Source organism: Poeciliopsis prolifica, unplaced genomic scaffold (assembly GCF_027474105.1).
Source record: "Poeciliopsis prolifica strain line A6 unplaced genomic scaffold, Auburn_PproV2 SCAFFOLD046, whole genome shotgun sequence".
Taxonomy (NCBI): Eukaryota; Metazoa; Chordata; class Actinopteri; order Cyprinodontiformes; family Poeciliidae; genus Poeciliopsis; species Poeciliopsis prolifica.
In genome coordinates this window covers 396,200-421,657 of record NW_026562421.1, presented here as the reverse complement: position 1 = coordinate 421,657, position 25,458 = coordinate 396,200, and the positions used below count along the sequence as shown (strand labels likewise).

General features: G+C 39.0%; 1 protein-coding gene across 3 annotated transcripts in view; it reads right to left on the bottom strand.

The window, feature by feature from the left end:
• Positions 1-25,458, bottom strand: part of plxna2 (plexin A2) — a 200,909-nt gene that overhangs the window by 93,243 nt on the left and 82,208 nt on the right. For all 3 annotated transcript variants that reach the window (XM_055056717.1, XM_055056716.1, XM_055056718.1), the window contains one exon: positions 19,527-19,661. In XM_055056717.1, the coding sequence (XP_054912692.1) occupies positions 19,527-19,661 (135 nt within the window). The remainder of the gene's footprint in view (positions 1-19,526; positions 19,662-25,458) is intronic.

The following is a 25,458-nucleotide window of genomic DNA, read 5'->3' as shown; positions in this document are numbered from 1 at the left end:
CACTGTCGGAGAGAAGCACTGTGCCCTACTTTTAAATGAATGCTAATAGAATTCCAGCTTGAGTTGACCTCGCAGGGGGTTATTCAACCACAGAGGCTACAGTGGAGTCGCATACAGGAGCGATCAGGGTGACAGAGTGACAGCTGAGGGTTAAAACAGCTTCCTCTCTTTCAGAGTTAGTCTGAATAGCCTTCAGATCTCATTATTATAGCTGACAAGTAACCAAGGAACAAATATTCTTTAGCTAAAATACACAGCCTCAAAATACAGTCCATAGTTCTTATTAACTGAGATTAAGCAAAGTGTAAAGCAGTAGGTCTTTTTCATGAGGTCCTCTTTTATTAGCGAGACAATCAATGGATAGGAATTGTGAAATGGCAACTTTTACAACCGATACAACTGTAGCTGACTAAATTACTGCTATACAGAAACTTTCAGCAGATAACAGGCAAGCTGAATGGGGTACCATTCTGTTTTATTCCATTACAGAACGTGTTGGATTTGGAAATTTGTTCAACTTTATGTAAATCTCAGAGGAAAAGATTTTCATTCTCTAAGAAATAGACTGCTTTTGTAATGCTCTCAGTGCTGAATGCTGATATAAGATGCTAAAAATTACTTGAAAGATGCAATCTGTCTGTTTTTAAAGCATTCTCTCTGAGTTATTAAAGGTAAGTCGTTTCAGCAAAATATTTTTCAGTTCTGTCATTGTATAATATGGTTCTAAAAAAAAGGCATCAGAACTGGCTAAAATTGTTTTATGAAGGTCAAAATGTTACAAAAAAAAAAAAAAAAGAAGCAGATCAGAAATTTAAAGTAAGAAGTAAAATATTGTGGAACCATATTTTTCTGCTCAGGTGTAAATATAACCTTTTTCGATAAAATAGCAGATTTTGTTTATTTTGGTCTTGTTCACACTGAAATCACTCCGGGTGTTAATGCCAGCACTTTCACTTATTGCGAGTAAATTATCCACTTTGCTTGGTACACAACTGATTTCCTGCCTTTGATTTGGAGACCGGGACTGGACTTCCTTCTTTTTTAGTTTACATTACACTCCTAGACAGGACTCCATATTTGACAGGACACAAATACTAAGGTAAGGAAATACACAAACCCAGCTATAAGAGCATAATTGTTCACCATAATGAATGCAGAACCCAGTCTACTGTGATTTAAATGCATCACATGAATTAACTCCCGTTTATTGAGAAAATCAAGCCATTCAAAAATAACGTGTTTTTTTTTTTCCATTCTAAAACAGAATGAAAGAAAAAGCAGAAAACAAAAGATAAAATCCCTAGGGACATATGTTCCTAGAGAGGAAAAAAAATCCTGTGTGCCTTATTTTTAAAACGGTTCTTGGAGAAAAAAAAAATTACAAAGAAGGATCGAGATTTCTAGCAGTGACAACAAACGGAGTCTGACAATGTATGCACACTACAGAGAAGTAAGGAAGACTTTCATCTGTTTCCTTGTCCATGAGCCTGAGAATGAATGGTGGCTCAATTTCTGCCCCTGTGCCCCGCTGCCCTGAGACCAAGCCGTACTCACTGTACCTCTGTGATGGATGGGGGCACGGGGCCTGAGCATGAAGAGAAGAAGGAAAAAAGTTATAAAGGAGGACAGAGCAGAGTGGAAACGGCCCATTGCATGCGGTTCTGATGGGATCCGGTGTGTGCAGCCAGATGTGCCATAGCAGCCAGAGTGAAAGAAAGCAATAGGAAGAGAAAAAAATCCCAGTCCCCAGTAATGGAGAGGAAACTACTTTGCACGCTGTCGTCAAGGCAACAGCCAAGGCTCTGACCTCAGGAACACCTCCACATCTAGCTTCACCAACACCAATCCCTCTAACCTTCAAAACCTTGAGCTGTGCATGGCAAACAGCTAACACCTCTGGGACTTCCTGTCATCTACACCGCCTTTAAAACATGTATAAACACACAAGCGCGCACACACACCAGTGACCCCTCCTTCTACACCTATCCATTTTTAATGAGAGTAAGCCAGGATACCACGTCACTGGAATGAGGCACATCGATCATGAACACAATACCCATTCCAGCAGAGAGGAAGAGAGAAAGACACGGGAGGGGCTAGTGTAACCGAGTGAGTGCGTGCGTGTGTTTGCGCGAGTGTGTGTGTTTGAGCGGGACTAATGACAAAGGCACAAAAGCAGAGCAAATACTTGCTGCTGAACGAATGAAAAGCGATGAAATGTTCAGTCTCGTACTCCCACAGTGACCCTGCAGCCACTCTTTTCTGCATTAAGGAGACCAACACAAGGACGACTGAACCCTTAATCTGCTCTAGTAATCCAGCTGAGACTTCTACTCAGGACAACAGCTACATATCCCTCTGCCTCACGCTCTCCTCCTTCTGGTACCCTCCTCTAAGATGTAAATCCATCCACTTTACCATCAAAGACCCTAAACCGAACTCCACTCTGGTGTTGTGGTGTCCTTTTCCATTAAAATGGGAGACTTTCTCTTTCTTTGCAAAGAAACTATACCAATCAGAAAACGAATCTTCAATTTTCCCTTTTTTAATTAACTTTTAGCCAGAGTTTTCTAAAGATCGATGGACAAATGGACGGATGGATACTCAAGAAAACTTGGGAACTACCTGGATCTAATTTGAAACTTTCTTAGGCTGTGAATAAGCCCCTGTTCAGAAATAAAAGTGGGATAAATTACTCGCCTTATGCAACCTGAGGGTTCAGTCAGTCACTCAACTTGTCATTAATATTCATTCTAATTCTGGCTAGAAGTGAAAAGCGAGGTGAGAGGCTCTGTTGAAGTGTTGTGGCTAGTCCAAGGATAATCATGCCTCAAGACTCACACCAATTACTCCGAGCCTGATTAAGGACAGAATTGGGACACGGTAATGATTGCTGGGCTGTGCGGGTTGCTGATCTTGTAAAGGCCCTGAGCTGAATGTGCTAAGATATCACCACAGCTGGGAGAGCTGGTCATCTAAAACACATTCCAGAAGCTGATAAAGTAATTACATTTTGAAGCAAACAGTCCTCCTCATTGAGTATTTGAAACAATCTGCAACCTTTGTATCATGCAGATTTTTGTCTATTGTATCCGTCTTGTGCTCTGTGTGTAGAAGCTGCTTCTTAAAATTGCTTGTTTTCCTTTTTGCTGCTGTTGCTGTTGTTACAAATGTCAGAAGACTCTGTGACGAGTCATTTAAAGAAAACAAGTTTTATGTAGGAAGGCAAGATATTGATTTTCTTCCACTGCATACAATTTCTTACATGAGTGTCTAATGCAGAAATACAGCGAGGATACATCAAAGTGGAATACAGAGACATGGCAATATGTGCATGACAGTCTCTTATGAAGGTCAGGCCTTTTTGTGGTAGGTGGTTTTCTTGGATAACTGATTTTGGAATGGGAGGAATATATTCAGGGTATTACTCACTGATTTTAACAGGCCAACCATGGGAGAGGGAAAGAAAAGGCTAATGCTAAATAAAATGACACAGCTCTGCTTACCCAAAGAGCCGTCTCACAGACTCCACAAATAATTAGGTGTGAATATAGGAGCTTTTAACCAGTATCGTCAAGGCCAACACCTCTCAGCACATCTTTCGTACTATTTTGCTAAATTGAAAGATAAAACAAACACACACGCACACACACTTATTCTTTGTATTACTCGACTTAGTATGAACTCTAAGATTTAGGTCAATTGAAAACATCAAGACATTAGAGCAGAGCGAAAGAAAATTATACTGTATCTGTTAGTAATAACCTCATGCTATATTTAAACTAACTCATTTAGAAATGATAGCGGGCTGAGGTGGTTATTGAGCTAAAACTGATGACTGATCATTTTCCAATCACAGTTTAGGGCTTAACCCCCACTGAAAGCCCTTAGTTCCTGCCAGACTTGATCCCTGGCAGCTCATCAGGACGAACAGACTGGTGAGAGACAAAACTGCCAGGGAGCAAGAAAGGGGAGGAGCAGGTCAAGCATGTGCCTTCTGACCGAGGTTTGAACTCGAAAACGAAGTGGCCATGACAATTAAAGCTAAATGTGAAATATATAACAAATTTTAAGTACTGTAAAAAAAAGTATCAATCTTTAATTGTTGCATTATAAACATAAACATTGTATTTTTAAGACAGATAACACGGAGGCCAATTGAAAAGTGATGCTCGTTTTCCACTATTTTGGAAACGAGCATAAGAATCTGAAAATAAGAATCTGAAAGGACAAATTGTTTTTATCTGCAAGAGAAGGGAGCCTTTGGAGAACATTTATTTTCCAGCAAGACAACGACTGGAAGCATCCAGCTAAAGAAATGGTTTTGTCTATACCAAAATCAAATTGAGTATGTGAATATGTGGGATAAATTAAGAATTGATCTTCACCATCCGATTTAAGCGTGAACTATTTTTTGCAACAAAATCATGTTGTGAAGCTTTATTGTACTCCAAGACAATCAAAAGTGGTTTAACTGAAGCACAAAGCAGCAAATAAAATATTGACATATAATTTACTAGATAAAAATAAGTCTAATTTTGTTATTTATTTCCTACTTTCGGTTGGCCTTTCACATCACATCCCAATGAACTACATTAAAGTTTGAGGATCCAACATAAAAAAAGTGGAAATGTTTGAGAAATATGAATTCTAATACAGGCAGTACTGTAGCAATAATTTTATATTCAGTCTTTGAAAGAAAGCAGAAAACAGTTATGTGTAATGCTATTTTGCCCCTGCCTGTCAGACTGCATTTGTTTTCTAGCTTCTATTGTATTGTTCATAGAAACCACAGAATCATTAAAACATATTCCATGGTCCTCCAGCAGCATTGGTCCACCTTTTCCTTCAGTCTAAGCAAAGAAAAAAAAAATATGCTCATACAGACATGAGAGCGAACACATGCCATACTGAACAAATAAACCAACCAATTCTACAAACACTGCACTGAATACCAGCTGGAGTCCCCCAAACAGGCGGTCAACATTATAGATTAAAGACAAAATGGGGCAGCGGGCAACATAAAGAAGATGGAACAGTCCTCTAATCTCTGTTTACGTGTGCAAGTGTGTTTAGATATTTACAACCCAAATGCCTAGAGGGTGGAGTCAGAGGGAAAGGTGGGAGGCAGGAGAAGGAATGTGAGCATAGAAGTAATGGAGTGAGGGAATCGATCAGTGAGAAGGATGAAAAATCCAACAAGTCAATGGAGCCAGGAGTTTATCAATTATGTATGCCCTCAGTCGCCTTTTTGGTGAAGGAGAAGAGGATCATATGATAAAAAGGTGAATGTTGTGTGTACTTTCCAGCATGCACAAACTGAGCTTTGGTACATATCTAACTGCAGTCCTTGTTGCTGAAAAATGCCAGGAATGCTCTTCAATACCTTCTGGCAAAAATTTGAGTCATAGCATCAGAGATATGGAGAGAAATTTAATCAGGAGGAACCACTTCTTGCTGTCTGTTTTTGCCTTTCACAAGAATACATATTTACTCAGTGTTAGTAACAAAAAAACTAAATTCAAATTCAAAGCATAGTTCAAGTATTTGTTTACTTAATTTCAGTAACTTAAAACAATCCACGATTGTGCACCATGTTATGTCAATTAAACTAAATGTGTCATAATTCTGCAATGCACTGCCACTGAACCAATTACATAAGGAAATTTGTGTTTTAATAGACTACATTTCTGCCGTAGTGATGTCATAAAAGGCTGCATTCTTCCACTTATCCACCATCAGACATCAGAACAAACTGTGTCCCAAAGCTAATGGCATCAGGGTTTAGGAAAGGCACCCACTTCACTGCCTAATATGATATGAAATCAGTAGTTGGTTTTGAAATCCAACTCTTACATTGGTAAAAACACTAATGTAATGGTTTCAAAACTATAACCCTTTATTCATTTTGTAAGTTATAATCTATGATTTGATCAAATTGATCCAACGACATTTTCAATGTTAGGGGAAAACTAACCATAATGTTAGTGGACTCAAACAGGCCAGCAAACAGCTTTGTCCAGGCCTGAGACAAGATAGTCTTTCATTTCTTAACAAGGTGGCACAACCTGACAACCAAATGGGTGTTTTGGTGAGGAGCTTGAATGTTCTAATCATATATAATTGTTATAAAGAAACTCTAGGCTCCTAGCAAAGCAGAAATGGTCGTTGGATTGCTCTGGCAATCTTAAAACTACTAAAAACATGATAGTATAACATTTATTTTGGCTCAAAAAGTTTCACTAACTCAAATTATAAAAGCAAAAAAAAATAACTGTGGACATAATTATGGACTAACTAATTTGTGTGAGTATATAATGATATGTTTGCTTTAATTTAACAAATTTTTTACAGCATTGTGATACCAATTACCAAGATAAACATAATAATCAAGCTTCCAAATCATCATACTGTTACCAATTTTGTATAGTGTGAATCTTTTTTCTTCATTGCCTGATAATGTCAGATCACAGTCTATTTCTCTTAATTAACATCTAACGTCTGTTGCATTTTTGTGTAGAACTCAGGGTCATCTCATTTTAGTAACAAAGAGATGTGCATGGCTTTCCTCATTATAAATTTATTTATAACTTTGTGTTACGGACTGCACTAAGTGGTCGCTTTTTGACTGGTTTCCTTGTCAGTCAATCCACTTGTGTCGGCCTATTTTTACCTACCTGTCCGGGCCGCTCGTCTGTGTGACAACCTTCATGCATGTCGCCCCACTGTACCTCTTTCGATCCATTCCTGCTCTCGTCTTTGTCCAACTTGTCTGAGTGTCTCTCAGTGGGATCCCAGACTGTCAATGCAGCCAGTAATGAGGTGTATGCTTCAGTCAGCATGTGAGGAGTTAATAAGGAAGCAGCACAGGCCATCACACATCAACAGGCATTGAGTGTGTGTGTCATATGTGTGTATGGAGAGTGTGTTGGGAGTCTCCCTGGCACACTTAACGGCTGTCTGTCGACCAACGGGAGTATTGATTTGCAGTGGAAAAGCAGACAGAGATGAATTCTGATCCACAGAGGGACTCTGCAGAGCATGTCTGAGTGTGGTATTATTATTATTTTTTTTTTGTAAGCATGTGTGCGTGAGTGTGTAACAGCATGTGTGCGTGCGCACGCGAGCATGTTTGTTCTCTTTGTTTCAGCCTCTCTTCCACCATACACCATGTACATACAAATGAAGGGTTTGGATCCACCCCACTGCTCTCAGGGCTGTTGCTTGTGGGTACACATGTGTGTCTGTGTGATGAATATTAGTCTGTGAGGAACAAGATGGAGAGACAGATAGGGAAGGAGGTATCGATAACTAGGCTCAGGTGGTGAGGAACACATCATCTAATCTAAAACTATGCGTGTGTGTCTTTCTATGATTGTTTATGATTTATGTTTTCTGCACACGATACTTGGGCAATATGCAAACTCCAGCTCAGTGGGGCTTCAGCACTGAGATATTAATGGGATTCTGAGGTACTGGTGAGGCTCTTCAAAGACCTCATCAGACCTTTTAATGACGTCCATGATTGATTCCAATTTGAGCCTTTGGTGAGAATCAGAAACACAAAGAGTGATGGAAAACTTTCACATCGAAGAAAATATTATTAGATTTGGCTCTAAATGAATTCCGTAGAGTTAGAGGAAGAAAGCAAACTGCGAGTGATCTTGGTTGGTGTGTCTGAAAGTGCCTGGGTGTCTTTGTTTGGCAGTAGAGGGAAAAAAAAAATCAACATAATGAGCCCAAACTGCCTTTGTGTCTCACTCTCTTCGTCTCTCTCTCCACCCTCTGTCTTTTTCTCTCTCTCATCGCACGATTTTCAGACAGCTGCCTCTGTGCAGCCAAATTAACTGCTCCCCAGTTGCTTTTCGAAAGTGGGAATTTAATAAACATTTTGCCTCCGAGGTACATAGTGCTCGTGGTTCCAGAACTGTAGTTTTAATTGCCTTGAGTGATAAACTGCAGGTTTCAGACACCTCACTCGACATATTTTAGCCCTTTCCGTGTTGCTGTATCTGGAAGCTCTTCTATCCTTATGGTTCCAAATATCAGAGCTAAAGGTCATCAGCATGATTATATTTCAAACAAGAAAGAAAAATGATCTACATTTCTGGTTTTGTCCATCTTTTTCTGATATTTTTACTCAAATGTTGTTTTAAAGTGTCATTTTATATCTGAGAACATAAAGGAAAATACTGTTAAACATACAGGATGTCAATTATACAAAACAAAACAAAAAAAATAGTGCCTTACAAACAATAAAACTAAGATGTACAGAACTGATTTAGGCACTTTCTAGAGTAACAATGATATTTTGTCAAAATCAATCAACATGCAAACTGCAGTTTCTAAATGCTTTCTAGAGCGAGTTTATTTTAAGGGAAAACATGTTTTCATTACATCCATGTGAACGTAAAGGCTTTCTGAAAACTATTAACTATCTCAAATGCATGTAGTATTTTGGATGATTTGTAATTTTACTTGATTATATTCTTTATGCCTACAGGTGGTCTTCATCTCCCTAAGATCACACAAAAACACAGATATATAGCAACTATCCGAGCAGAAAATAACTATAGGATGAGTGCAGATATACAAAGATAATCATTTATAGTAACAAATATATGATGAAGTGATGTACATACTTTCGAAAAGTACATCAAAAAGTACACCAAAGAAATACATACACACATTATTAAATTGACTCTACAATGAAATTTTTGGATTTTAAAGCATAGTGTTATGACTTCTTGGCAACAAGAGTTTTAAAAGGGTACCTGGCCTAATTTAATATCAGATACACTCCCACAGACAAACACGTACACATATTAAATCCTCACTTGCACAAACTAGGCGATGAAATAATCCATCACTAAGGTGGAGGCTGACAGTTTTGTCAAATTGAGCCGCAGGGGATCAAAGAACAGCATTGTGGAATTGAGTTCTCCCATCGGACGTTGCTCTGACAGCAGAGAAGAAAGAAAAAGAAGACAGGAGAAAGGTGGGGAAGGGTGGGGAAAACTGGGGAGTGTGTTGCACAACTCCAACACACGGAGGGAGGGAAGGATAGAGCTACCATGGGTGCCCTATCAAAAGCAGAAGTCCTGCTGTGTCCTGTAAACCTGGCCTTGTGAAGGACAGACAAAAAATATATTCCAGCCCTGGCAGCATCACCATTATCAGTCAGTAAAACATACACTCACGCACACCTTTGCAAACAGCTAGGCACAGAAGGTCATCTGAGTTTCTGCCAAAGACAGCATATGAACTCAAGGTCTGGCTAAAAGGCAACCAGTGACAAACTCATTCACATGTAGCACACACACACAAACAAATTTTCAGTCGGTCAGAGGGCAGCTGGTGATGTCATGAAATAAGCTGTCAGTACATCTCAAACAAGAAAAAAGGCAAGCAGTGTGAGACCTTTTCTCTAAACACCTGGACCACAGCCGATGACTGAGACTGCTACAACCCAACTGTTTTCGCTGAACCTAAAAACAGTCTACAACACACTTCACACACTCACTGGCCTCCACTGTCAACACTTGGAGAGAAAGGAACTAATATACATGAAGTGGGACAATGAAAGCAAGAGTGAGAGAGCAAGAGAGACTTTCAGACACAACCTCCCCAATTATCGACCAAACATTGCTGCTGCTTTACTCTTTGCCTGGCTCCTGACAAGCCCTGTCGCGGTTCCTTCAACTGGCACTCGTGTTTCTCCCTGACACTCTCTAGGCTTTAATTAGGCTTGTAAATAATTATTGCAATTAAAGCTAACAATTAGGAGGACTGAAGCACTGCCATTAGTCTCACAGTAAATGTCATGAGCATTCGGCATAGGCGCTGGGAGGAAGCAGACAAATCCTGGGCAGACAGTGAGAGTGAAAAGAGACAGAATGAGGTGCAGTGGGGAGGTGGGGACGGGGGACTGTATCAAGGCAGCTGACGTAGTCTCAGCACTTAATTATAGAGCTGATTATTCTGGTAGGATGCCTCCTGGACCATTCCTTTTGGCTCGCATTTACAAAGTATACATGCACAAAATTCTGCACTGAATATCCACAAAGCCATTTCAAACCTCAGTCCAACACAGAACCACCAGCATCCAGTTACAAGTAAAATCTGAGATGATGACGTTCAATTATTATTGATTTCCCCCCCACATTTTCAGTTCAACATTGTTAAAGATAATTTATTTTATCAGTCTAATGCACCTCATACAATTATTTGTTACACTCAGAGGGACACATTGTGTATTTGAGGATAATTCTGGTTGATGATAACTTACATTTAAAAAAAAACAATGCACAGACAATTAGAACATAACAGAAGAGCTGTAAAAATAGCCGTAAGAGCAGCATGTTACACAACAATCAAGATGACTTAACTGTTGGACAGATAGTCATCATCAATTTCCATACATGTTTTTTGCAGGGAGGGAAAGTTTACACCGTCACAGTAAGACAATTGTGAACCAATCACGGTTTTAAGAGAGATTCACAGGGCTCAACAGTCCAAAATCCTTATTTTAGATGAAAGCGAATTTCACTTTTTTAATTAGAAATTAAGGTCACAGAGTCGGGAGGAACAGTGGAAAGGTAGAAAAAAATTATGTTGCTTGAAGTCCCAAGTGAAGTTCACACAGGCAGTGATGATTTGGGGAGCCATGTAAATCTATTGGTTTTGGTAAAAGTTGAAAGTTAGAGTAGTCACCTACCAGGAATGTTTTGACATTTGTTAATTTCAAATTCCAACATGACCCGACATCTGCTCACACTGCCAGAAATATCAGTAACTCCTTCAATGACAATGGCGTCTCTGTGCTTGATATAGATCAGTAAACTCACCTATTCTGAACGTCACTGACGATCTCTAAAGTATTGTCAAGATGAAGATGAAAGACAAGAGCAGACAACGCAACAAAAATTTGAAGCCCAATATTAGAGCAATCTGGGACATCTACACAATACCAAAGGCTAATAACCTCCAGGACCCACATCACCAAAGTCATCACCAAATATTGACACTGTACATATTTTTCAGTAGATTAAATAATTGTTGTATGAAAATCATGTGTGTAATTAATCTGTATAAAAGGAATTTAACTTTTTGATTAAATTTCCAATTACTGAAGCATAACTGCATTTGTATGAGTAAACCAACCAGTTGGCAGATCTCTCAGACGGGAAGGGAATTGGACTTTCCCGGAATTAGGTATCTTTATTGTGTTCTATTATGCCACAAGGAATGTGAAAGTGAAGTGACCAGTCAGTGGGTTTTATCTTATCACTGAGTGTCACAAAGTCAAATATAAACCTGCAATGCTAAGTTTGAAAATCATTTATTTGCAGTACATTTGTCCCATAGATTAGGCCAAGCTGCAGATGACTCTAATTAAATCCAGATGCTCTGCAAACATGACATGATGATCCAGCTTTTGAGGTTAATGTGAGCACTATGGAATACTTTGTACTGACCTCCACTGATATAGCAAGAGCCATGTTGGTAGGGTGTGAGAAGGAAAAAAGGGGGGACAAATGGGATGTACAAAGAGGGTCAGGCTGGGACACTGGTGTGCACAGGCTTCTTTTAATTAACAGCTTGATGGGGGCTGACAGGACGTGTGCTGCTATCAAATAATGAGGTTAGGGTTGGTCAATAGTTTCAGGGCAAAAAAAACTGATTAACACTAATCCTAGCTTAAGTCAATTAACAATGCCAGTTCAGGGATTCATGCAAATTAGGTGCTTTTGTGAGGTGGGCTTGCAAAGAAGGGTGCACATGGAGCACGACATTCAGGCATGTAAAACATCAATAGAACATAGCTAAAATGGTGAAGGGACACTTATTAGTGAGTAAAGAAAGCAACAGAAGAGCAGTGAAGCGTAGCTCGTTTCAGGGGTATTTAACCAGATCTGCATAGTAACACCTTCTGTCTGTTTGAAAAAAACTTGGTTAAACCTTGAACTATCCATAACCTCTGACCTCTCTCTGATCAGACACAGCACATACAAATAAATAGCATATACAAAAAAAAAAAAAAAAAAAAACATGGACCACATGTTTCAATAAATATGCAAACATTCTATTGGTCTCTTTAGGTTGGAAAAATGCACATATGCAGATTAGAAATTAAGAAAACAACCTCATAAGAGCTGAAACGGTAACAATTTTCATGTTTTATTACTATGAAAGACTGATGTTCAGGTCATCTAACCACCTATATGTTGTTCACATTCTAAGAGAACCTGTACTCGCTCTTGTAGTGTCTTGTTTGTCTGACAACTGACCAGATGTGCTGCCCCAAGCAGACATCTATGTATAGGAAAGAAAGACAAATAGACCGCAGGCGAAACATTGCAAGAATACAATATTAATACAATATTAATACTGTAGTACTCTAAAACTCTGTAGGTTCTATAACAGACTTAATATTTTATACCTTTACATTATAATATCATTAACTTTTTTGCTCAGTTCTGGTCTTAGACCAGAAACATCTGTAAGTGTGTCCTTGTTTTAGGTGCAGACAGTAAATGTTGTAAAAACCATCAACAATATGAATATGTTCCATTTTAGAAAGTGTTTTAGGGATTTCACAAAAATAATTTATCAATCAGAGCTTCAGATTAATGAAATCTAAAAAGCGGCAGATGGGCAATACAAGTTATTTTTATAATGAAAAGCTGAACGGCTTCATCAATAAGGCTGACATTAGGATAAATCACATTAGGATTTATCCTAATGTGATCACTTGTAAATAGCAACAGCGAGATTGCCTGAGAATCAACAACAAAAAAATCTGAGTGTGAGTTTGTTTCTCAGCTAAAAAGCAACCAGTGAGGAAGCAGTCATGCGAATGATTTGCTGGCCTCACCCTATAAACAGCCTCTAAACTGACCCTGCTGTTGTGCTTGCATCTCAGGTACAACTCAAACGGCAATCTATCAAGACCGATGTTGTCTGCTTGACTGATGACAAGCTGTCCCAAAGATGTTGTACTTTCACGTCGAGTCCCTGTGTGACTGGGGAACAGACACAGATGTGTGGTCCATGTGTTGCCATATGGCTTCACAGTTTTTCAGAGCATGACAGAAAACATTTGCTTGGACCACTTCTTTCACATAAACTGTGGTTCAAGCCAAAGTACTGGACAACATCCTGGGTCATGGCAGACCAGATGGGGGCTCTTGATATAAAAATTTCACTGTATAAAAAACTGTTTTTCTTTATTGAGTTTACTTTACAAAAGTATGGCGTTATTTGCTGAATTGGCATTATCTTTCAGCTTCACTGCCCTTGCACAGACATTCAAACAAAAATGTATAACATGATTGCTTCAACTTTTTGACAGGTAAGTTCTCTTTTCTCTAGTCACAATAATAGGAGCTTAATTTGTTTCAGTCTGGATGCAAAAAGGAGAAACTGAAAAATTCCAAGGAGGGGACTCTTTGGGAAAACGGGTTCCAAGAACACATCATAGAAAAACTTAAGGGCTTGGAAAAAAAACAAACAACTCATGCACAGAATTTAAATTTCACAGCTGAGCAAGTGGAATAAATTGGTAGAGCTGAAAATATGAGGTTTTCTTTTCTGTAATGTTGCCGTTTTTTACATGAAAGTAACAGATGAAGGCAGGATGGGACACAAATACTGGAAGCTGACAGGATTTAATGTTTTCTAAAGAGCCAAGGGTGTACTGAAGAGTGACAGCAGCACATGGGTGAACACTGTATGGGTCTAGCCATAAAAAACGAGCCAGTTTTCTTGGCTGGCTCAGTATCCCTCCATTGGTCAGGAATTTCACACTCATCCTTATAAAAAGCCTGTAATTAGAGTGCTTCTATTTCACTGGGAACTCCATTAAATCTGCAGAGGTCTATTATGAACGGTTGTGCGCTAAACCTATAAATATTAACAAAACCATTCAAGGCCACTACAAAGTCAACACCTGTATCCCTTCGCTGCATTTAAAGAAATTACTACACTGTGTATGAGACTTTTCCTGTTAAAAAAAAGCTTTTTTAACAGCGGTTTTGAGCTGTTAGTGGTATGACTATGCCACAGGTTCCACTTCAAAGCCCTTTCACATGTTAAATCTTGATTGTTTCCCATGAATAATACATTACAGCCTGGTCTTTGTGTACTGGCTTCTGACCACAACTGAAATAATGCTGCTGCTAATTCTTAACATGATGTGTGCCCACCCTTACTATGAGGGCCAAATCAATGCAAGATGGATAAGAGACTTGTTACAGAATGAGTTCAACCCATTCATTTCAGTGCTGCATAAACAAAAGAATAACAATAATTCATGTATGCTATTCAAGACCTTAACTGAATTCCACAGTGTTTCATGTCCCTCAGTTGACCTAATCCTCCAAAAAACTTCACAGAGCTAGAAAAAAAAAGCCAATTCAAATCCAGCTGAAGTTGTTTGTATTTTGGGGCACAGAAAAAGAGAAAAACACGAAACAGTAAAAAAAGGTGGGGGTGGGTAAAAAGCGATACCACTCCAAACCCTAACACAGATCGAATGCTGTACATTTGCATGAGCTGGCAAAACCAACAATAAATAAGCTCTGCTGCAGCTGCCATTCAAACACAAACACTTTGTCCACCTGTTTGATTAGACTGCCAGTTGGAATTGTTACTGCTACAGCATACGCATCACAGTCAGCACAGCATATCTGGCTTCATATTCATCCTCCCAGTAGATAAAACAAAACAAAATCAGAAAAAAATAAATAAATCCCACTGTGCTTTACAGTGAAATACTTGCAGATCATGTGAACTACGTAGCCATGTGCTTTGCTCCACCACTGGATGATGTGGTATTCAGCTTGAAAACAACAGCTTTTGATGCAATATTAAATGTTGTGAGGTGGATTTGGGAATGCAAGACATTTCAGAGGGCATTTCATATGACTAGGAGGAAAAGAAAGCAAGGATTCGAGGATGTGTCCAGGAGGCAGCTCAGCTGAATCCACCGCAACAGCTATGACCTTTTCTGTTCATCACTGGGTTTGCCAGTGGCATTGAAACCAAGTCAAGTACCAACATTGTGGGAATATATTCTAGGATGTTGCAGCAGTAGCAAACATAATCCTATGTTTGTCATATGTAGAAGTCCATCAAATTTATCAGAAAAGTGACAAGAATGTGTGTAGAAAATTAGGATCCTGTTGACTTTTTACAAAACCTGCATACAAGCGATACAACAGACTTTGAAAAGAAATGTCTCCTTTTCACTGAACGGTGACCAATAAATTATTTACAGGAGGATTATTTACAAGTCATGAAACTGACAAAAGAAAAATATTTTCAACCCTGCAAATTAAACCAGACACATCTGGTAGCTAATTTGAAAATAACAATTTGAAGTAGCATGTCAAAAAAATAAATAAAATTAGGAACTCATGGACGCCTACCAATAAAAACATGACAATATTTATCAAAATGTACTTATCTGTCTTAAAATTATCTGAATCTGAAATATTGTTATTATTATTATGTCAGTGGAGATCCAATCACCCTGGATCAATCTTAAAAGTAACTGTCCCAAAAAGAGACAGAAACCAGAGTTTGAATCCTGTAAAAATTCACTCTGTATCAAAATTTCATCCCAGTACAACCACAAACTTCCATGTTAATTGTTTTTTGATAAAGAAGATCACATTTGTTTTTTAGAGTAAAAGAAACGTCATGAAAACCAAGAAGCAAACAAGTCGCTTCACGAAAGAAACAAAACAAAAATTTGCCTCTACGAAGCAAGATTGTTTCCCTTTGAAATTTGTCACAAGCCAAGTAGGTGACAGGTCAAATGTGTGAAAGGTCACACTTCTCAAATTTCTATTTGCAGAATATATGCTTGAAAACCATGTCACATTTTGCTTTCACAATTATGCACAACTTTGGTATAAAATTTCAAAAAAATATTTGAAATATTTGCTGCGTGTAAAAACGTTTAAGTAGTGACAATATTTTCATATTTTCAGAGGAAATATCAGCATAAATTTTGGGAAGAAAATCCTCTTTACTTAGACATGTCAAAACTGTCAGCGATGATCCAGCACCTTTCAGCAGGACAAGTCCCACACACAACACTGATGCTGCTGATGGAGAAAAGGAAACAAGTCCGCCAGGTCTTTTCATCAGTTCCACTGCGCTGCCCTCACATTGCGCCATTCTCAGGCTGTCATTAATATTACTGCTGGCGTTGTCATTACATCTACTACGCAAAGTTTAACATGACAGCAGGATGGGGTGAGTACAAAACAGGAAGAATAGCATCCATTATTTGAATATAAGGAAGTAACAAATGAGAACCAGATAAAAGAAGGATGCCTGTTGAGTCTAATCTGCATGTGCTATGTTAATGAGTAATACAAATAAATTTTTTGAGGAATTACCCCCAAAGCATCAGGTAAACACCATTTGAATACTGAATGGAGAACAGATGCTTGAATGTATGTGTCTGTGTAGTGCTAGTGTCTGTGTAGTGCTAAAAGGCCGAATTTTCTTCCATGTGTGACTAGTGGAGATGGTGAACTATCGCCTGTGGCACCTATGCAAATAAACAAAGTATGTGTTTTGCGTTTGTACTTTGACTGCTTGTTTGTATATTTAAAATCATAAAGATTCAGAACCTGGCAGGTGTGAGGGCAGAAGTAAGAACGAGCCCAGGTCCACCAGTGTGGCCTTGCTTTGCAAATATTACATTCAGTTCCTCGATTTCTGTTTCTCTCCCCCAGCCTCATGTCTCGCTCTCTTCTGTTCACTCTCTTTCCCACTGTGCCAAACACAGAGGGTTTCTTTGTTATTCCAAGTCGGAAACGCAACTGGAGCCAAATCTGCCTCGGTTCCTGTTTGATATCATCCCTCCTTTGTTCTCCGCCGTCTCCCAATGCCATGTACTTGGCCTCAGCCTGCATCAGTCAGACTCCCGGGAACAAACGGACCTAAGACAAGATATATCCCGTGATAACTCTGGATGTGTGATTGGGGGTGACATTTAAGCCAATGTTGAGATAAAGGTCAAATAGATGTCTCCCACTGAGTGCAGCAGGGCTTGTTTAAGGTATCTGCTGTGTAATGTACCTCAGATAGCATTGCAGATCTTTAATGCATGACCTTAAATTTCAGTTGTTCGGATCAAGCAAAGAGAGACCAGCATCAAATCTGAAAAACTGTTGCTGCAGAGTCAAAGAATCCCATAGTAAAACAGAAAAGCAGAACTGAATCCCAATTCAGCCAATCTGTCAGGTGTGACTATCGAACTGTATCGTTAAACATTCAAGGCAACATCTCCAAAGCAGCTGAACGTGTGTGTGTGCATGTGCGTGTGAGTGCGTCTGCTTCGATCCTCCCTAACCCCTGCAGAGAGAGACAGAAGAGTCTACAAGCTGAATACTAATAACATCCACAGACATAAATTCTCATTCAGATGACTAGTAGTTATGAGCTCAACATCAAAAGAGTGTTTCATCTGTGAAATAAGTGGGAATAAAGGATTTAGTAAACATAGGGAAAGTCATTTCAGACTCCATACAAACTCTTCTTAACTTGTGCAATCTGCCCAATTCTGTGTTTTCCATGTTCTGACAGTGCATGGTATTTATTTATTCAAACTGACTCTTAGTGATCTGAAAAGATGTAATTAAATTCACATTTCCAAATTAAATATTTTGTTGCATAAATTCTGATCAAATGAGAGACCAGAGACTTTAAATATTAATTTTTCCCAGAATAATTGAAGGGATTTTTGATTCAAGTACTAAATTCCTGCTGGGCCAAATTATATGTTTATGTGACTGTTATATTGTTTATAAGTACAAGGCTAAAAAATGCAGAGCTTATAAATTACTGAGTGAAAGGAAATAAACTGCATAAAAGGTGCCTCAATAAACATAATAAAATATGCAATATTTTCTATAGATTTAATTAGAGTAGAGTAATATATCATGCATTTTTTAATGTTAATTGTAATATGTATGGCTTTTTATTCAGTTTCTTAGGACAATTACAACATAAAATGACTATATGTGTCTAAGAGTCCTCATGGAAGGTTGAGTGGAAGGAAAAATGGTGGTATTAGAATTGTGAAGCAAAGCCCATTCTGTTTTGTGGAATAAATAAGCAAATAATTGTGGATTTTACTACTTCAACAATCTCTGCACACATGTATCTAGAACATGGGTTACAAATGTTACATTCCAAGCTGTTGTTTGTTGATCCTAAGTGGGGCTAAGCTATGGCCTCTGCTTCCATTGTTCTGTTGTCCTTTAATCAAGTCCTAGAAACTTTACAGAATCTAAAGCAACCTGGGCGTTTTGTTTTTATAGCTCAGTGGTGTCACAGGCTGATTTTCTCAGTGTTGAAGACTAGAGGGGAAAGTCATGAAAAAAGCAACTGCATTCAAGTACTGAATACCCCACATTCCTTAAGAAGTTTTACAAAACATTTCCTTCTGTGTATTCTAAAAAACTGAATTTTGGAGCTCCGTTAAATCAAGATGAACAAAAATAAATGTATCATATATATCTCTCACTATGTGTAAAGAATGGAGCTGATTTTCACTTTTTCAAATGAAAATAATATTTTAAAACTCGCCACCAACCCTCTTTGTCAAACTGAAGACAAAATGTAGAGGGAATAAAGACTCTTGCTCTGTATACGTTCACACCTGTGCGCGGTGGCCAGCCAATTGTTGACTGTGTTCGAAGAGCAGATAAGGGGAGAGGATGGTAATTCATCAGTTGACACCATCGGCCTCGTTCGTCGCTCCTCTCGGTGCGCCTGCGCCACAGATTCCCCTGCAGCCGCTTCTGTTCTCTGCAGCCTTCTCACTTCTCCTCCTCTTGTCATGTCTTTTCTGTGCAACTATCCCCTTTTCTGCTTTTATTGCCTGACCTCCGCACCGTCCTTGTGTCTCCCCTTCCACCGGCGTCTGGCCCCATCCTTTCTACCTGTGGCACGCGTCGCTTCGACTGTACTGATGGCTATCGGTCGCTTCTTTTTTCGCCCTTCGATGCTGTGTCACTTCATCAGGAACAAGAAAGGATGACCTTGCACTCTCTGTTCCTCCCTTTACTCTAAGTCATGCACTCCACCAGCTGTCCCTCTTTTTCTCATTACTCTCTCTCCCCACAGCCAGCCAAAGGAAGGAGTCCTTCACCTCACTTATTCTCATTCTTACCAAACCCTTTTTGTGTCTCTTTATTTCTTTCTTTGTCCCTGCCCTCATTCTCCTCCTTCATTATCAAATGCTGTCAAAATGTCCCCCCTCCAAAACCCCCTGCTGTGCCACACAGGTTATTTATAGCCAACAGGAGCTGGTGGATTTGATGATGTACAGAGGTGAGCCATCTTGGGGCCTAACAGAGCCACACAGACTCTCCCTGACATTTAAGCATCTACATACGCACACACAAAACACATTAAAAGCCATCCGTCCTCCTGTTAGGATAGCTTGTATAATTAGGGAGCACAAGGTTTAAAAAGCCATAAAAAAATTTCATGCCTACCTGTCTATCAGACATGACATAGAGGAAGTTGCGGTCTAGAGAGAAGACCATGTCTCGGAGGATGGGACTGCCGTCCTTTATGACTGAGATTGTCTCATACTGGACGCCACCATGAGGAGGACCATCGACGCGAATCTAAGAAGAAGAAAAGTAAAAGAAGACAAACAGGTCAGGCAGAGCTATTTATATCCATGTCACACCAAGAAACATGAAAACAGATGAGCAGGGATTGACAAGAATGACAGACGAGAGTCACAAAACATTTGTCAACATTGTTCATCATTTACTGACTCAGATTCTGTTAGATGAACATTCTGCATGAAGGCTGTTTGGAAATATGATGCCTTGCAAAATTATTCACACCTATTCAGCCATTTAAAATGTTGTCATGATAACACTGAAAAAAAAAAGATTGATGCATTAAGATTAACATAATGTAGAACATAACTTTGAACTGAAAGAAAAAATTCCCTTGAGGGATGTTGGTTTGTCCTGCTCTTTGTGTGAATGGCCCAGTCAAACTCAAGACATAAATCCAAAGGAGAATCAGGAGGAAAACTCAAAAATTAATGGTCACAGGTGCTTCCTATCCAGTCCAACTAATCTGTTTCACAAAAAAACAAAAAGCAAAACTTCAAGTCTGCCATTGTTAGAAGCTCATGAAGAAAAAAATCACAAAAAAGTTCTACAAATCTGACCAAGAGGGTTGAATACAAATGGATTCCACACTTTTTTATTCATACAAAATGGTGAAAACCACCAATCATGTTCTTTCACTTTACAAATGTGTACAACTTTTATTGGCTGTTTGCTTACTGTGAAGTCTTTTGCAGATTCTAAATATTAGACTGAATTGGTCCTGCATTATGGCAATTGTGGCTCTATTGGAAGAGCACATTGTGCAGTCAAAGTTTTGCAGTGTGGCAGTATGAATTTGTTAGTTCAACTGGACGAATTTAGCTCTGATGACTGGAGAATCACAGCAACAATGTAATTCATTTGCAAATCCCCAAAGCAAAAGGTGGTTCCAGAAAGTCTGGATTTATCAGAACCAAATATTAATTCCCATCACTTTAGATTTTTATTTGTAAAAACATTTTTGAAAAGCTTTTTTTTATACATTTTTTTTCCAATTATGGATTATGACATGAAATCCGAATAAGATGTGCTGCGGTGAAGGGTCATAACAGATTAAGATTGGCTTTATACTAACTAAAATTTATGAATTTTCACATTTGTTAAACTCATTTGTAAGTATGAAACGTGTGCAACAGCTTGGAGGATTATTTATTTATGAGTTCAAAGGAGTCCTATGGGAGTATTTGTAGTTCCTTTAGTTACAGAAACTTTGAGGGATTAATTGCTGATACAATTAAGCCATTGTGAAACCTTAGCTGTGTTTTCCTTTCCTCCTCCTTCTGATGAATGATAAATTCCCTCACTAGGACTTTGAACTTCAAGCCAAGACCACCTTCCTGGAGAAACAGTGGAAAAATTTTGTAATTAGTCGCAAATCAGGTAATGTTTCTTCACATTAAATCATGTTGACCAAATATGTAGCCACAACAGCACATTGTAAAGGGGAGGGTGCAGGTTTATTGATGTGGGGCGTGAGAGATGTATCCATCATGTCAGATGTCACAGATCCCTCCCCCAACCATCAAAGATGATGTCTCCATCATCTGTCCATTCCCGTCTGCCTCTCTCCACCCCAACATTCATCTGTCTATTCGGATAGTGACATCCCCAAAGAGCAGGCAGCCTCACTAAAAAATAACTCAAGAGGGGGGAAAGTCAGGGTCATACGTCTGTCAAACTGGGAGGGCTGAAGAGGTTTGGGAGCTGATGTGTGCACACACACAGCCTCTTGTTTGTTTGTGAGGCAGCAAATGTGTGTCAGAACCATTAGATAATCATGTAAGGGGGGAGAAAAGTGAGGCAGATTAACCATCGGCCCTAGAGATTGACTGCTTGAGTGGAAGAACTCAAAGTGGTCAAGCCTTCCGTGTTTGACCTGCGTCTGACCCGGGGGGGACCGATCCTGGAGTCACTGACAGAACATATGCGAAACCCATATGTGGGGAGGATGGAGGACGGACGCGGGGGCCGGGAGATCTACGTCTGGTTACTGACACTGCAGCGTGGAGGGAGACCTCAGCAAATATGCTTGTCCATAAAGCATGTCAGCGTCAGGCCATAACAGAGCAGCACACCGTGATATGTGTCCAAGCAGGCCGCCGCAAGGGATCACGAGATAACCCGACCTCCCCGCCCGCAGTTCATCTGAATCAGATCTCTATCACACATTCTCTCACTGCTGTCTGGAGGTCTCTCAATTCACATTTTGGCCACAAGCACAACTGCTGCAGTGGGAATGTTTTATCAACAAAGCCGCTGCTCTGCAGGTCTAGCATCTGCTTAAATAAAAAAGAAATACCTGGCGAAGAACTAAAAACAGCTGAATTTATTTGCATTTTCTCTCAATGAGAATACTGGGCAATGAATTGATTTTAATCAATTAATAAACTCTTTGGTGTTTGAAGATTTAAACAGATTAAATTTTTGTTAAATCTGGATTTTGCACTTCTTGGGTTTCCATAGTTGGGAGCGATGTCAGCACACCCAAGCGGCCATCTTGTTTCTCAAGCACGTTTAAAAACTGTACTTTATTTATTTGGACCTTGAAATCTAATCAACTCCATGACAAAGTATAAAAGTAAGGCTTGGTTGTTTTTGTGGACAAGAATATACAGTAGACTAAGTAATATGAGAATAAAATATGTTTTTTACCAACATAAAGTCATAATGTATGAGGAATGAAGTAGCAATAACTCCAGCAAAAAAAATCTATTTTTTGTTGGAGTTATTATCCAAGCTTTTGAGAGAAAGAATTTTGTTGTAATTTCAAAACGTCTATTTCAAAACATCTATCTGGTAAAATTTAGTCATAATTCTAATTATATCGTGACTCTATTTTTGTAATTAAATATATATTTTTATAACCTGGCCCTAGAAAAAAAAGCAAGTAAAATAATTGGAAATTGGGTCTGGTTCGAAAAAAAATCTGAGATTGTATTTTTAAGCCGTATTGCCCAGCCCTAAAGCTAACTTAAAAGCCAAACTTTCTTCAGTCTAATTGTACTTTAACGTTTAGGGTGCTTTAGAAACACAACCTGGTCAAATCCTATTTGCCCTGCATTACCTATCAGATGAGGTGAGAAGGCTGCAACCAGGTAATACCTTTCAGACAATCACACTCGCCCTCTATTAAAGGAAAAACAATGCATTGAAAGAAACCCTGCAGCCCCAGAGAGCTGCCCTTTGGTTCAGTCCGGTCTGACTCGATTCCCCATTTCAACTCTGCATCTATCAGGCAGCTCCTCTCTTCCAGCAGCATGGGAAGGAGACATAAGGAAGGGGGAAAAAGGTGAAGATAGATGAGTGTTGGAAAAACTGTCTACATTACTCGAGGGAGTCCATGGGTTGTATTTAACAGTTTTGAAAAAAGAGAAGATGACAACATCTTGAATTATAGATATTTAAACAAATTGCACAAACACACAGTAGGCAACTGGTGTTTAGATTCACGCTGCATGTGGGATTTGATATCCTTCATGTACAAACATAAATCCAAACACAGCAGTGATGGTGGAAGATAACGGAGAACAGAAATAAGTGTCCTCAGGCGGCAAAGAGTAGGAGGCAAATCCTGGAGCCGGAGCACTGTTTCAGATTTTGCTTTAGCTTTATTTGGACTGCTGTATTACAACATAATTTAAAAGGGAGCATTTCAAACTCAGTTATTAAATTGCAAAGCAACACCAGTGGTCCCATAAAATCACTTGGGACATCAATACCTATTGATGTCAAATGCATCAATAAGCATTTGACATCCATCTGTTTTCATTATGGGTTTGTATAGATTATTATGCTTAGACTATTGTACTCTGGTTAGCTTTAAAATCTGCAACATATGAGACAATTTCTGTCAGATAAATAATTGGTAATATTCTCAATGATTAAATTCAATATGGGGCTTACTATGCTAGACACAAAACCAATCTTACATGCAAATTTTCAGATTTTTAGAGCTGATGGATGAAGTCATGTTTCGATCATTACTAAATATGCAATTTCTTCAAACATTGCAAAGCTGCTTCAGTTTGTCAAGTCCTCCAGTATGTTCGCAAGTATTTTGCTGAAACACTTTTAATATTAGTCGAGGCAATACTTGAAATAAACTGGCAGAACAGGGTCCAACTTGAGAGAAAGGGAAAGATATGCAACTTTCTATACAAAAGAATGCATTTAAAAAAAAACACGTTTCGTAAGCACAGCACCAAGTCCAACTTTAATTGGCTCAAAAAGAAGCCAATTTTTATGCTGTGACATAACTTTTAACAGGCTGTGCTGAAAAGAACCCAGTACAGCTGAATCAATGTAAAAAACTTACTGCCAGTTATTGTCTATCTGGTAAAAAGTGCTTGATGGAAGTGGCTGTTGCCATGATTGACATAATCAGTTATTAGGCTTAAAGGGGAATTACTTTTTCAACATGGGAGAAGGTTGGTTTCGGTTGCCCCCTTAATAAACACAATTATAATTTTGCAGCCTTGTAATTATTGTTCTGTCATCACATCTGACTGGTTGAACAACAGCACAGTTAATGAAAGATGAAAAAAGTAACCATTGCAGTATGAATAAAACCACAAGAAAAGCCATCAAACAGCAGGTCTCAAACAGGGGCTTGATTCAATAGTTCACATAAAAGGACGATCGGTTTCAAAAAGCACACCACTAACATCATTTGTTCTCTGTTAAGACTCCAACTACATGTATGTTTTATGTTATGGTACCTAAAACTAAGAGAGCTGGGGATTTGAGTTGAGGGATATGCCGGAGGGAAATGATGGCAGAGGCATCAGAGGCCTCCCCTTGTGGCTACAAGGGTCCATGCCAGAGGGGGGCTTTTGATCAGACCATGTAAGCACCCTGGAAAACGTTTGAAGATTGACCAAACTCCAATCCAGATTGCCCTTCTCCCTCTTCCTCTCTCCGCCACTCTGCCGTGGTCTGTGGTTTTGAACACAGTGCCAGACAGTGGATCACCAACTGTGAGAGTCTATGAGAAGCAATTTGCTTGAGTGAAAAGGGCTGAATAAATCCTGGGTAAAAGTGCAGCAAATGTGTGTTTTTGCAGTGCATTATGGATGCTGCAGCTCAGAGATGGAAGGAGAAGTAAAGGCCAAAACTGTCATTCATTCAAGAGACACATCCCACCCAGTAAGACAGCTTGTTCTGTCATACCATAAAACTGTTCGGGAGCAGCTAGAGCAACAACAAAAACCTTTACACATTTAAAAAAAAATAAAAAATCTCCCAAATTCCTCTCTGTTAAGGCGTCCAGACGTACACTGTCTTGTAAAAAGTATTTGCACCAAAACAGACTTCTCTAGTTTTTCCCGTTCTTGTTCAGGCTTAAATATTTCAGATCAAACAAATTTCCATATAATAAACCAAATCAAGATGAAATTGATTATTTCAGTTTTTAGACAAAATAAGGTTCCCAAACAATCTTGGACAATAAAAACATGCAACTGTCCCCAACATCTAAAAGCTCTTGTGTCACTTCTGGCACAAAGGCTGTTTGGCAGAAACTAATTAAACAGTATCAAATGTGGTGGTTTTCATGAAGAATCTTAGCTCACTTGGTGAGCTAAGAATCTTGGTGCATTTCTCAATTCAGACTTTTTAGTAAACAAACTGCCTGTTTAAGATCGTACCGCAGCATCTCAGATTTAAGTTTAGTCATTAACTCGGCCACTGAAACCTTCCTTTTCTTTAGTGTATTGTGACATTCAGAAGTGGATTTGCTAGAGTTCTTCAGATTATTGTTCTGCTGCAAACAATGATCTGAACAATAATCTAATTA